Genomic DNA, 12,370 nt, shown 5'->3' with positions numbered 1-12,370 from the left:
ACTTTGTATTTAAGTATCCACTGATGAAAAAAGTCAATGAATAATTATAATAAATTACATTACGGTTTACAATAACCTCTTTAGAAACAGACAGGAATCATGCCTATCAGCTAAAGGACTAAGATTAGCTGAAGCACTGTGTAAGGTGGAAAATGGAATGGGTCACAAAAGGAAGATGTAGGCATCTACTAGAATTGTGAAGTTGGTTACATAAATCAGTACTCTAGTAATAAAACCAGTACATGTTGACTTTTAATCTTTATCGCTACCTCTGATCCCCCTAGTACATCCCCATCTCCAACTCCCGTAGTATGTAAAATAAGGTCTGATAATGGTAGTTAACCCTGAATATAAGCAATTAACCTGCTTATCATCAGAGAGACTAAGAGAAGAGCAGAAAGGGGAATGAAGATCAAATTGTTTACTCTGGGAGGGCTGCAACGATTTAAGTTTGAACCTTACCTTTTGAAGAGCGTGAGGATATATCAGGTGGTGTGAGGGATTCTAGCTGCATCACATCAGACAGAAATGTGAAATTCTAACTGTCTTTATTTGAAAGTTCCTTATTGGCCAAAGAAAGGTATGTCTGCTGAGTTTAAGATGATGCATGCTGTGCTGGACGGTCAGGTGTCCCCTTGGCACTGCCGTCAACCCTTTTATGATTTCAGTGTGTACTGTGACTCCAGATTCTACATTTCCCAGAATCACCTGAACAGCTTCAGGTGTGCCAATGAAAAGAATACCTGTGAGATGTGGACGGCAGATAGCCAGATGCAGTTTCACAGAACCTTTTGGGCAAGCAACTGAAAACTACCAATTTGAGGTTATAGGCTGAGCCAGACCATTGATCCATTGAAGAGATTCTTGAATGTCATAGCAGGTTCCCAGTTAAGCCATGGAGAACCATCAGCTTGGGTGGGTGTTTTCTCATCTTTTTTGCCTGAGCTTGATAGACTCACTGTGGCCAAACTTTATTAGACTCCCCTAGGCTCTTAAGGCCTTGACCTTCTTGTCATGCCTGCAGTTGTAACAAGAATTTTCCTAGGTTTGGTTACAAAGAACCCCTATTATGGTTTAGATAATGGTTTGGCTCCCAAAGGCTCATATTAGAAATTCAGTCTCTAGTGAAATGGTGTTAGGAAGTGGTGAGGACCAATGGGTGGTAACCAGTTTGTGAAGGTGCAGCCCTCACGAATGGATTAATGCTGCCTTGTGTAAGAAGCTCTCCTCAGTTTCTGCAAGAGTGAGTTTTTATGAAAGAAAGCTGGCTTTGCCTCCAGGTCTTTCTCTCAGCACACACCCATCATTCACTTGGCTTTTGTCAGTCATGCTGTGCTGAGGGCCAGCCTGATGCCAGCTCCATGGCTTTGAACTTTCTAGTCACCAGAAATCAGAGTCAAATAAATCTTTACTTCTTTATAAATCTCCCAGTCTTGGGTATTTCTGTTAGAAATACAATAGCAGATTAAAACAACCCTTTACCCTTGACAAGCCTTCTCAATATCCAATCAAATTCAATGATCAACCTGGACTGCTCTCAGCAAGACTCTTCATAGGTCACTTAAGCCAGAATTCCTCTTACCACTAATGTTTTTCTTAATAATTGTTTATCCACTAACCCTGCTTCATGATTATAAATCTCAACTTGTCATGCTGGGTGCAGAACTGAGCAGAATCCTATACTGAGGTCTCTTTTTCTACTGTAATATTTCCTGAATAAAGTTTGTTTATATTGCTTTCCACTGTCTAGCTCTGGTTCTCTGACATGCTTTCATGGCCTTTAGTAGTGACTATAAACTTTGCCTCCCCGTCCCCCCCACACACTCTAGGCCTGTAAACATTGACAAAAGTCCAAATTTCTCTATTAGACCTTGCCATTCTCCAAGAATACATAGTTCTTATTTCTAAACCAGTCCAGCAGGGAAAGTTTATTTATATGCCAGAATATGAGTATTACACAGCAGACGATTAACCATAGAAGGCAGTTTAAAAATGTAAGAAACAGGTATAAAATACACAGTGTATATCTATATATTATATTCACTTGGAAAATTAATAATAGAACTAATTGATATAGAAACTGTTTATTGGGCCACAAAATCTTTTTCACAAATTTTTAAAGTGGAAATACTACGAGCAATGCTTTGTGATCAAAGGCCATTAACAACAGATTGTAACAATCATCAAAATGCAAAAATACAACAAAAACATCCAACCTACAATCATAGCATAAAACCTGGAATTCAAAAACATTGTCTTCTGGACCACTGAGGAAATAAATGAAATAGTATTATCAAGAAAAGAACAATGCCAAATACCTATTTTCTAATCTATGATTTAGCTTTTACTAAACAACACCAAGAAGAAAATTCTAGTCTTTAATACATAGTAAATTTAAAAGAACAAAAATAAGTAATTTTTAACTGAAGAACCGACTGAAAAATAAATAAAAAAAGAAATTGATGAATTAAAAAAAAAAAGCTCCCTAAAATATTTTAAAAGTTTTCATGAAAACGTTTGTCAGAATATCCCAAAGAATAATTTATTTTTAAAAGCACTAATGGATGTACATAGTCTGTTATTTGTATATCATTTACAAAAAGTGACTTTTTTTTTTTAGCATTTTATTTTTTTATTTTTTTGGAGAGGTTTTTTGCTATAGGGTGTGTGCGCTCGCCAGACAGACAGACAGAAACATGGAGACAGAAAGCGAGAAATCACCCCCCAGGGGGGATGGTCACGCCGCAATTTCTTCTCCTCCATTCTCCTTTTGGGATCTTGGGCACGCATGCACATGCACCTGGCGTGAGATTTAAGTCACCGGGTCAGGGACGCGAACCACAGCCGACTACGTGGGAATCCAGCGACATAGCCATTATGCTAACTGCTGGTTCGACCTTTTTTTTTGAAGAGATGTTTGCTATAGGGCATGTGTGTTTGCCGAAGAGACAAAAGCGAGAAATCACCCCCCCAGGGGTAATGGCCACACCGCAATCCCTTCTCCTCCATACTCCTCTCAGGATTTTGGGCACACACATACATGTGCCCAGCAAGTTTTAAGCCAACGGGTCCAGGACTCGAACCATAGTCAACCATGTGGAAGTCCAGCAACATAACCATTACAACATCTGCTGGTTCCACAATGACTTTAAAAAATCAAAGTGTTCACTTCATGAAACTATCCCCATTGTTACATGTACCTAAGGTAAATGGTAAACTAAGGTACTATGACTGTACACACAAACCTGGCATCTGAACCAATATTTTATGATTATGGATTAAACTTAATTCTTACCTTTTTGCTATCTGATTCTCAAGCTGTTTAACTTTTTCTAATAATTTTTTCTCGACAGCTTCTCTCTCCAATTTAAATTCTTGCAGAGCAGTCTGAACAGCTTCATCTTTTTCATAATTAAGCTTCTGAATTAACTGTTCTCTGTCTTGTTCCTGGTGCATGACTAATCTCTCTTTGTCTTTCTCTAGGTTCTGGATAATAGCTTCGTATTTCTCCTCTTGTTGGGCGAGTTTTTCATCTTTTTGTTTTTCAAGAGCACTCAATTCTGAATCCAATTTACTCTGCAGTTCAGTTATTTGTTCTTTTAAGGTTTTTTCTATTTCAAATGCTTGGTGATGCAAAGATGTTATTTTGTTTAATTCAGTTTTAAGCATATTAGATTCTTCTTCATGTCTACTAATTAACTCTGAAATGCACTGATCTTTTTCAATTGTCATTAAAGTTCTTAGCTCTGCTAAGCCCACCTGATAATTTTCACTATTATCCTGAATTTTTTGATTGAGTTTATTTATTTCTGTTCTCAAAGTTTCTGTCTCTTGTTCAAGGAGTGATCTCAAGGTCTCTTTCTGTTGGGCTCTGTTCTCTTCCAGCAAAACTTTTATTTCATCGGTTTCTGCTTCTTTCAATGCAAGTTCAACCTCTAACTTACATCTCATGTCTGACAAATCAGAAACCTTGAGTTTTAATTCCTGAAGCTGTTGTTCTTTTTCTTGGATAACTGTGGCATGAGACGCTTGTATCTGGTCGATTCTTTGCTGATTTTCCTTTTTTAATTTCTCCAACGACACTTTGTGGTCTGTCAGAACTTTCTCAAACTCCTGTGTGTGCTTGACATGCAATGTGTCCTCTAATTCTTTTAGATGACTTTGCTCCAAGCACTCGAGCTCTGCCCGTAATAACTGTATCTTCTCATCATTTTCAACATGGAGCTTTTTTAAGTCTTCTAACACTATTTCTCGTGACTCCTTCAGTTCTTTAATTTCACAATTTTGAGTATGCATTATATTTTCCATCTCTAACAATTTCTGATCCTTTTCATTTTGCAGGCATATGACAGCTTCTTTTTCATGCTTAACCAAAGCAAATTCATTATCTTTATTCTGTAAAACCTCTTCAAGGCATAGTAAATCTCCTTTCAATTTTTTTATTTTGTTTTCACTTTCTTCACCCTCTTTTACTAGTGCATCGAGTTTACCTTCATATTCATTTTTTAAAGACTGTAATTCTTTTTGATGTTTTTCTTTTAGTGTTATTTCCAGAGAACATTTTACTTTCTCAATAATATTTCTTATTTCTACTGCTGTACATTTTAAAGAATTTGAGAAGTCACACTGTTCTTTTTGTACAAATGTTCTGAAGTGGCAAAGGTCTTCTTTGATAGTTTGTATACTGAAGTGAGAGTCTTGGGCAACAACTCTACATCTCTCCAACTGGACATTCAGAGTAGCATGATCTCCAAAATCCTCTTTCCCACATATATTTGTATCCTGCATACGTCTACTGTCTATTGCATTGATAACCGATGAATAAAGTGATTCCACCATCATTTCTGGACTTTGTGGATCACTTATAGGATTAGGAGATGACAAGTTTTCTTCTATTACAAACTCATTCACAGCAGACATAAAATCTGATTCAGGACTTTCTGCTAATGAATCTAAGTCTAAAGAAACTTGGTGAATAGTTTGTTCTATGTTTGGATGGGGGATAGTTTCAAAATCAAATGTATGTGCATCAATGCTATCTGGAGATAATTCTTCTAATGGACAAACTGCAGGACATAAGGGATCCTGAACAGAGAGTGGAGGAGGAGTTCTCGGTGAGGTAGTAGTTGTAATTCCTGTTGAACTTTCTATCCTTGGTGAAGAAGCAGACTGTGGGGAAGCCTGACTCACAGACGCCTGGAAAAGAGAAACAGGCTTCAAGATCTGAAGCAACGCAAACATTTTTCACTAATGAAGAAAAGAATTTGAAAACAGTTAACCTGCCTTTTGTTCACTCAGTAGATCTGTAATGGTCTGGGACATTTCATCCAAACTTTGTGCTGCTTTTACCAAATTATGGAGAGCAAGTACATGCTGGTGTAGAGGTTCGAAGTCACAAAGTAAAGGAACCCTGAAACAGAATGCAATGAAATTAAGTTTCTGATTTCCTAAGAAAAGATGGCTAAGTGTAACCAATACTAATATTTCAATATACCAAAAATAATACAGCATTACCAGCTCCTTTTATTCAATACCAGAAACATTTTTAAGAAGTCTGAGTCATTAAAAGTAGGTTTAGAGGGAACCAGCAGTTAGCATAATGGCTATGTCGCTGGACTCCCACGTAGTCGACCTCGGTTCACGTCCCGGACCTGGTGGCTTAAAACTCACGCCGGGCACGTGTGCGTGCATGCCCAGGATCCCGAGAGGAGAATGGAGGAGAAGGGATTGCAGCAGGGGATTGACCATCCCCTCTGGGGGGTGACTTCTCGCTTTCTGTCTCTATGTCTCTGTTTGTCTGGCGAGCGCACGCGCCCTATAGCGAAAACCTCTCCAAAAAAAAAAAAAAAAAAAAAAAAAAAAGGTTTAAAAAAAAAAAAAAAAAAAAAAAAAAAAAAGATTTAAATAAGTCAGAAATCTACTAATAGTATGCAAAGTCAGAGTAACTACTAGAAAAAAATAAACTGCACATAAGACAAAACTTCCTTCCACTTTATTTTCATTTTCTGCTTATTTTTACATTCCTTGGAAACTTTCTAAAGCAGCAGTCAATGAATCAGTCCATCAGAAAACATTTCTCTATCTTGGCACTTCTTCAGAATACTGGTGCTACTTTCCACAGCTCCAGAATATTAAACCTTTTAAGGTAATAAGTTGAAAAAAACTAATGACATTTACCTGAGGAATGGCTGAACTTCTGAAGGACAATATGATTGAAGAAACTGTAAATCTTTTAGTGAAATATCTGGAAGTTCACAGTCAAACTTTCGAGGCTTCTGAGTCTGCACACCAAAAAAGAATTATTTTTTACAGAAAAAAAAAAATAACTTATATATAATTTCTGATTATTATTACATTTAGACAGTAACACAGGGGTAAAGTCTAGCAGTAAAAATGCAATGCGCTGTGAGGCAATATCACATGTGAAGGTTCCCAGTTCAAGTTAAGAGACTTCCTTGACTATGGATGACACATGTGTACCCATGATTCATGGCTGGCTGAAGGCTGAGGGAAGATTGCAGTGTTAAGCCACAGTTTCGGGTGCTGATTCTGTCTCTTTTACATATAGAAAAAAAATGAATAAACTTTAAAAAAGTCAATAAAACAAAATACTTCAAATGATGTACTCATACTTAAGAAATAGAATAAAATAAAATAAAAATGAAAGACCACCCAATGAACATAGGGTCCGCTATTTTTTTGAGCCTTTAAAAGAATGGGACATGAGCTATAGGTGATCAGTTGATGCACTTACTCCTCACCTTCTCTGTTTTCAGCATCATATTAAGGGAATTCCAGCAATACACATCAATGTTAAATGAAACCATTTGTTCCAACTGTGTGTGGGCTATTCGCAAATATTTCCTGACCTGAGAATTGACCATGAAAACCTCCATAGCTCTGTATCTATTCTTATTATGTGTTAGCATGTGGTCTTGCTTTTTTGTTGTTTTTTGAGTTTTGATTTTATTTTTTTTTGGAGAGGTTTTTGCCATAGGACACGTGTACTTGCCAGAAAGACAAAAGAGAGACAGAGAGACAGAAAGAGAGAAATCATCCCCCGGGGGGATGGCCACACTGCAATCCCTTTTCCTGCATTCTCCTCTTGGGATCTTGGGCACACAGGCACATGTACCTGGTGTGGGTTTAAGCCACCAGGTCTGGGATTCAAACCACAGTTGACTACATGGGAGTCCAGCAACAGCCATTATGCCAACTGCTGGTCCTAGCATGTGTTCTTGCTTTAACATGGTCAAAATACTTTTTTCTATGTAAAATAACCTTGATATCCATGCTTAGTTTTAAATTTTCCTTGTCCTTCCCATGAGTTTTTTTTTTTTTTTTTTTTGGAGTGGTTTTTGCTATAGGGCATGTGCACTCGCCAGAAAGACAGAGACAGACAGAAAGAGAGAAATCACCCCCAAGGGGATGGCTACACCGCGCAATCCCTTCTCCTCCATTCTCCTCTCGGATCTTGGGCATGTACACACACGCGCCCAGCATGAATTTAAGCCACCAGGTCCAGGACTCGAACCACGGTCGGCTACATAGGAGTTTAGTGGCATAGCCATTACACTAACTGCTGGTCCCCCCATGAGCTTTCCATGACATTATTGGACTTTCCAATACAACCTCCTATTCAATTTCAACTTCTTTTAAAAATTAACTGGTAAGCCCTGTCATTTCTTTCTTTACAATATTGCCAAGAATAGCATAAAATAACTTCAATGATTTGTAACATTAATCAAGCAGATTTAGAGATGTGAAGATGTTCTTCACAGAAAGAGATTCCCAGGTAGATGAGTATGGGAATCCCTTTCTACTATTACATTACTCATTCTCAGATAATAAAAATATATAGTTAAAGCCCTCAGAAACCGTGCAGTCCAGAAAAATGCTTAACAGCTAAGTAGTATATTGGAGAAAAAAATCTAAGATCTTTGATTATTTCTCATGTCATAAATTGATTGTCCCTGACAGTACTAGTTTAGAAATATAACAAACTATTTTTCCATAATTTAACTCCAGTGAAGACCTAACTGAAGTGTCACGTTAATCTGATCTGTCAAGAATAAAGGAAGAGAGGGTGAGGAGAAATAGAGATAGGAAAAGAGAAAGAGGAAGGAGAGCAAGGGAAAGAAAAAGGGAAAGGGGAAGAAAGACAAAAAAAGGGACAAGAGAATCTACTATTTATCCTAACTCCGCGGTACGAGATGTATGCCTTTGTTACAAAAAGTACTGAACAACAATTATGGATATGAAAGTCTGAAACTATTATGCCAACTGGCTTACAGTCAAAATCTTTATGTTGATTTTAAAAATCATTAACACTGGGGCCAGCAAGTGGTATGGTAGTCAAGGCACTGGACTCCCGCATGGCTGACTGCAGATCGAGTCCCAGACCTGGAGGCTTGAAACTCACACCAGGCACATGTGCACAGAAGGGATTGCAGTATGGTCACCCCCACTGGATGGTGATTTCTCACCCCCTCCCCCACTCTGGTGCATGCACTCAACCTATAGTAGAAACTAAAAATCCTAACACTTTTTTTAAGTTTCTGATAAATGCTTCTTTTTTGGAAAAAAGGTTTTAACTTAGTCATGGTAAGAACATAAATACATACACAAAAGGAAGGTGGCCAGGAGTCTAGTCCTCTAAAGAGACGATTTCTCAAAAAAGACTTTCCTGCATAAAGAAAGTAATATGGCTATTTTAGAACTTTATTTAAGGTAAAAAATAATCTCTGGCTTTTTAAAGGGTAAATTAAAATTTAACAATGCTTCAGGTTTAAAAGTTAACAATAGATTCACCTTTACAGATCTCAATTTCAACAGCAAGTAACAGTATATATGTAGCATAATGGTATAACTCATGTCTATGAAATCACATTTATTCTTTAAAAAATTAGTGAAGAAAACTTACTAAATAATTTTCCAAAGGATTCCCTTTTAGACTTCTCAGCTTCATATAATCGCTTTCCATCTTTGACTAAAGCACCAGCCCACTAGAAGGGGAAAGATTATGTTAATAACATATACCCACTAATTAATGTTCATATATAGTTAAAATAGAATTTAATTTTCATACCTCCCTGTAGTGTTTTATGAACATTTTTCTTCTTACAACCTCAACAACAGCTAAGCAGTACATCTGAGGAACTGTACTAAGAGCTTCAACAATTTTAACTCTTTCTAACAGCTCTATTACAAGGCGGAGCAACGCTTGCAATTTCTCTCCGTCTTGGTCAGCGTGAAGCATTACAAAGCAACACCACCTATAAAAATGAAAACTATTATTTCCATCATCCACAAAAGCTTACTAAAAATAATTCCTTATTGGTTAAGTTTAAAGAAATCAAGATATACAAGTTCTATAAAAACAGTCTAATCCCAGGGTCAGCAGGAGGCGTGATGATTACGGTCCTAGATTCCCACATGGCTAAGCAAGATCCAAGTTCAGATCCAGGCTTTAAATCACAATCAGTCAATCAATCATATGTATATATGTTTTAAAAAGTCTAATATGAAAGTTAATCAATTATTTTAACATAGCAATAAGAAAAAGTACCCCATTGCTTAGGAGAAATAAATATAAACACTGATTCTAAACACCTGGAATTAGATATACTATCACTTACTTCAGTCTGACATGTAGGTTATTTGCTAGTTCTTGTTTGGCAGTGGTACACTTCTGTTTAATATCCAACAGTTTTCTATGATTTTGCAACATAATCATCAACTGATTTGCATGACTCAGGCACAAATCAGGTAATACAGATGCATCCTTCAAGTTTTCAGCTCTCATTTGATTAGCTAAAAATCCCTTTAAGAAAAGATTTTAAAAAGCATTAATTTTATTTCATAAAAAATATGAACACTGACTTAAGAGGAAAATCTTGATGTTAAACAATAACTCAGGCTGGCTCCTTATCCCAGTGGCTAGGTGCTGAGCAGAGGAAGCCAGATCCCAATGTGGCTGTCCGGGGTTTGAGGCCAGCCCCACTGGCTTGAAAAATAGGTGCATGTATACACCCGTGCCCAGCTTCCTACTGGGAAGGATGGCTGGAGGAAAGGGGACTGTGGCGTGACTGGCCCTGCGAGGAGGGCGCTTGTTTGTGCATATACTCTCTCTAGCATTTTCCCGCTCAGGCATAGGAGTGGACCCAGGGACAGACACAAACATGTTCTCTCTGCTGTTAAAAAATATAGCCCCCATAAACTGTTCTATTTTCTATTAAGATTTTTAAATGTATTTTTCTGAACATAAGCATTCATAGCACAAGATTCAGTATATTCAGAAAAACCTATGTTTGTCTAACACTATCATTTTTCATACTAAAAAAATAAAAATGAAGGCTGGGAAGAAAAGTAACTTCCACCAAAAACATACATAATAGGTAAATCAGAACTAGAACCTATGTATCTAAATTCTTATTACACCAGAGGGCAATCAGAGCACCAAAAAAAAAAAAAAAAAAAAGTTAATGGAAAACAACAACTGATTCTTCTTAGCCAACAGAACATAAGGAGTCTTCAAATAGTTCATCAAAAATTCGTATCTCATATTTCAAATGTAAATATTTTTACATTAACTTTTTGAAATTCTCCCTTACAACAGTTTATTATGTACTTCTCGAAATAAAAAGATAATCATATTGCCTGTAAAGTACGTACTGAGAAGCCATTTTCCTCCCCAGTTATCCAGTTACTTCTGAACTATATTTTGTTTCACTGATCTGTGCTCATCTTTAGAATGAGTGAACTGTGTAATTTTATAGTATACTTTATTGTTTGGCAGAAAACTCATTTTTAATTTTCTTGTCCTTACTTATTTTTACAGGTAAACGTTCTATCATTTTGTCAAGTAGGGATTGTGCATAGGCTACAAATTAATCTAGAATGATCTGCCATATATATTCAAATGTCGGCTTCCTCCCTATCTCTCAAGTATTTTAGTTTTCTTTGTATTAAGTCCAAAGACAACGAAATAAGATTACTATGTATTTTACTGCTACCATGAAGTTGTTCCCTACTATACAAACTAAACAGTTAGTCTATTATGGAAGCTTTAGGTTTTGCACATCCACCTGACCACGTATGCTACTATAAATGTCTTCCTAGGGACAGAACCATATGACCAGCAAAGGACAAGAGTGCTTTTCTACTTACTGGCAGCTCTCTTTCTAACGTTTCGTATTTTTCTAAATTATCATGATAATATTTAAATGTAAATAGTATGTATTATAAAGGCAAATCTGAAAGTAAGGCAATTTCAATAGACGTCTTACGTCTTTTTTCTTTCAATATGCTCTATGGTTAACTAAACTCCATGTAGTCATAATTTTTTTGCAATTTAAAGAATAGCTTACTACTTTTATTTCCTTTGGTAAAGTCTTAATAGGGTGTCAATAAGATCTTATTAAATATGCAAGAAAAACAATGAATTAATCCTACATCTAAATTCTAAAACATCAGTAAGGGGTTTCCTGACACCAAAAACACAAATACATAAGTACTGTAAAAGAGAGGAAACATGTACTTCCATTTATCAATAAGTTAAATTCCACATTTATAAAACCATCTTCAGGGGCCAGCAGGTAGTGTATTGGTTAGGGCATTGTACACACCCACATGGCCGACAACAGTTCAAGTCCCAGACCTGGTGGCTTGCTTTTTCACTTTCTCTCAGTTATTTCTCTCTGGTCAAATTAAAAATGAATGAATAAATGAAATGAAGTAATTCTTAAAAACAAACAAACAAACAAACAAACAAAAAACTTCATCATAATTTGGACTGAATAGGAAAAGACATGATAAATATCCAGAAATATAAGGCTAGAAGTCTTCTTTGTTGTATTGTTAGAATGTACTACAATAATCTGCAATGTATACAGCAAAATGAAAATCAACTCTTAAAATCAGATAATCTGAGTTTATACAGTTTCACTAGCCTAATTTTTAAGGCAGTGTTAATAAGCAAGAAAAGGGGCCAGCAGGTGGCATGAGGGTTAAGGTGCTGGACTTGCACATGGCCAATTGTGCTTCGAGTCCCAGACCTAGCAACTTGCTTTCACACTCCCCACTACCCCCTGACTCTCTGTGGTCAAATTAAAAAATAATAATAATGGGGACCAGCAGTCAGCAAACTCATGCCGGGCGCGAGTGCGTGCGTGCCCAAGATCCCAAGAGGAGACTGGAGGAGAAGGGATTGTCTCGCTTTCTGTCTCTCTGTCTCTCTCTGACTTCCTGGTGAACGCATGTACTCTAAAGCAAAAACCTCTCAAAAACAAAAACAAAAAAACCCCACAATAATAATGATAAATAAAATTAAAAACAAAAAAAGAAGAGAAAATATCTGCAATGGGATAAT

General features: G+C 36.7%; 1 protein-coding gene across 3 annotated transcripts in view; it reads right to left on the bottom strand.

Moving 5' to 3' along the window:
• The window catches only part of RB1CC1 (RB1 inducible coiled-coil 1), an 82,319-nt gene that overhangs the window by 30,843 nt on the left and 39,106 nt on the right, over nt 1-12,370 (bottom strand). For 2 of the 3 annotated variants that reach the window (XM_006140345.3, XM_006140346.3), the window contains exons 9-15: nt 9,639-9,823; nt 9,089-9,275; nt 8,924-9,005; nt 8,625-8,686; nt 6,178-6,281; nt 5,284-5,410; nt 3,296-5,196 (exon numbers count right to left, since the gene is read on the bottom strand). In XM_006140345.3, coding sequence (XP_006140407.1) covers nt 3,296-5,196; nt 5,284-5,410; nt 6,178-6,281; nt 8,625-8,686; nt 8,924-9,005; nt 9,089-9,275; nt 9,639-9,823 — 2,648 coding nt within the window. Of the gene's footprint in view, nt 1-1,965; nt 2,268-3,295; nt 5,197-5,283; nt 5,411-6,177; nt 6,282-8,624; nt 8,687-8,923; nt 9,006-9,088; nt 9,276-9,638; nt 9,824-12,370 lie in introns of those variants that run through there. The other variant, XM_027771336.1, reaches the window with a different exon arrangement.

The sequence above is a fragment of the Tupaia chinensis genome, unplaced genomic scaffold (genome assembly GCF_000334495.1).
Source record: "Tupaia chinensis unplaced genomic scaffold, TupChi_1.0 Scaffold000031_1, whole genome shotgun sequence".
NCBI lineage: Eukaryota > Metazoa > Chordata > Mammalia > Scandentia > Tupaiidae > Tupaia > Tupaia belangeri.
This window is presented reverse-complemented; position numbering and strand designations above follow the sequence as displayed.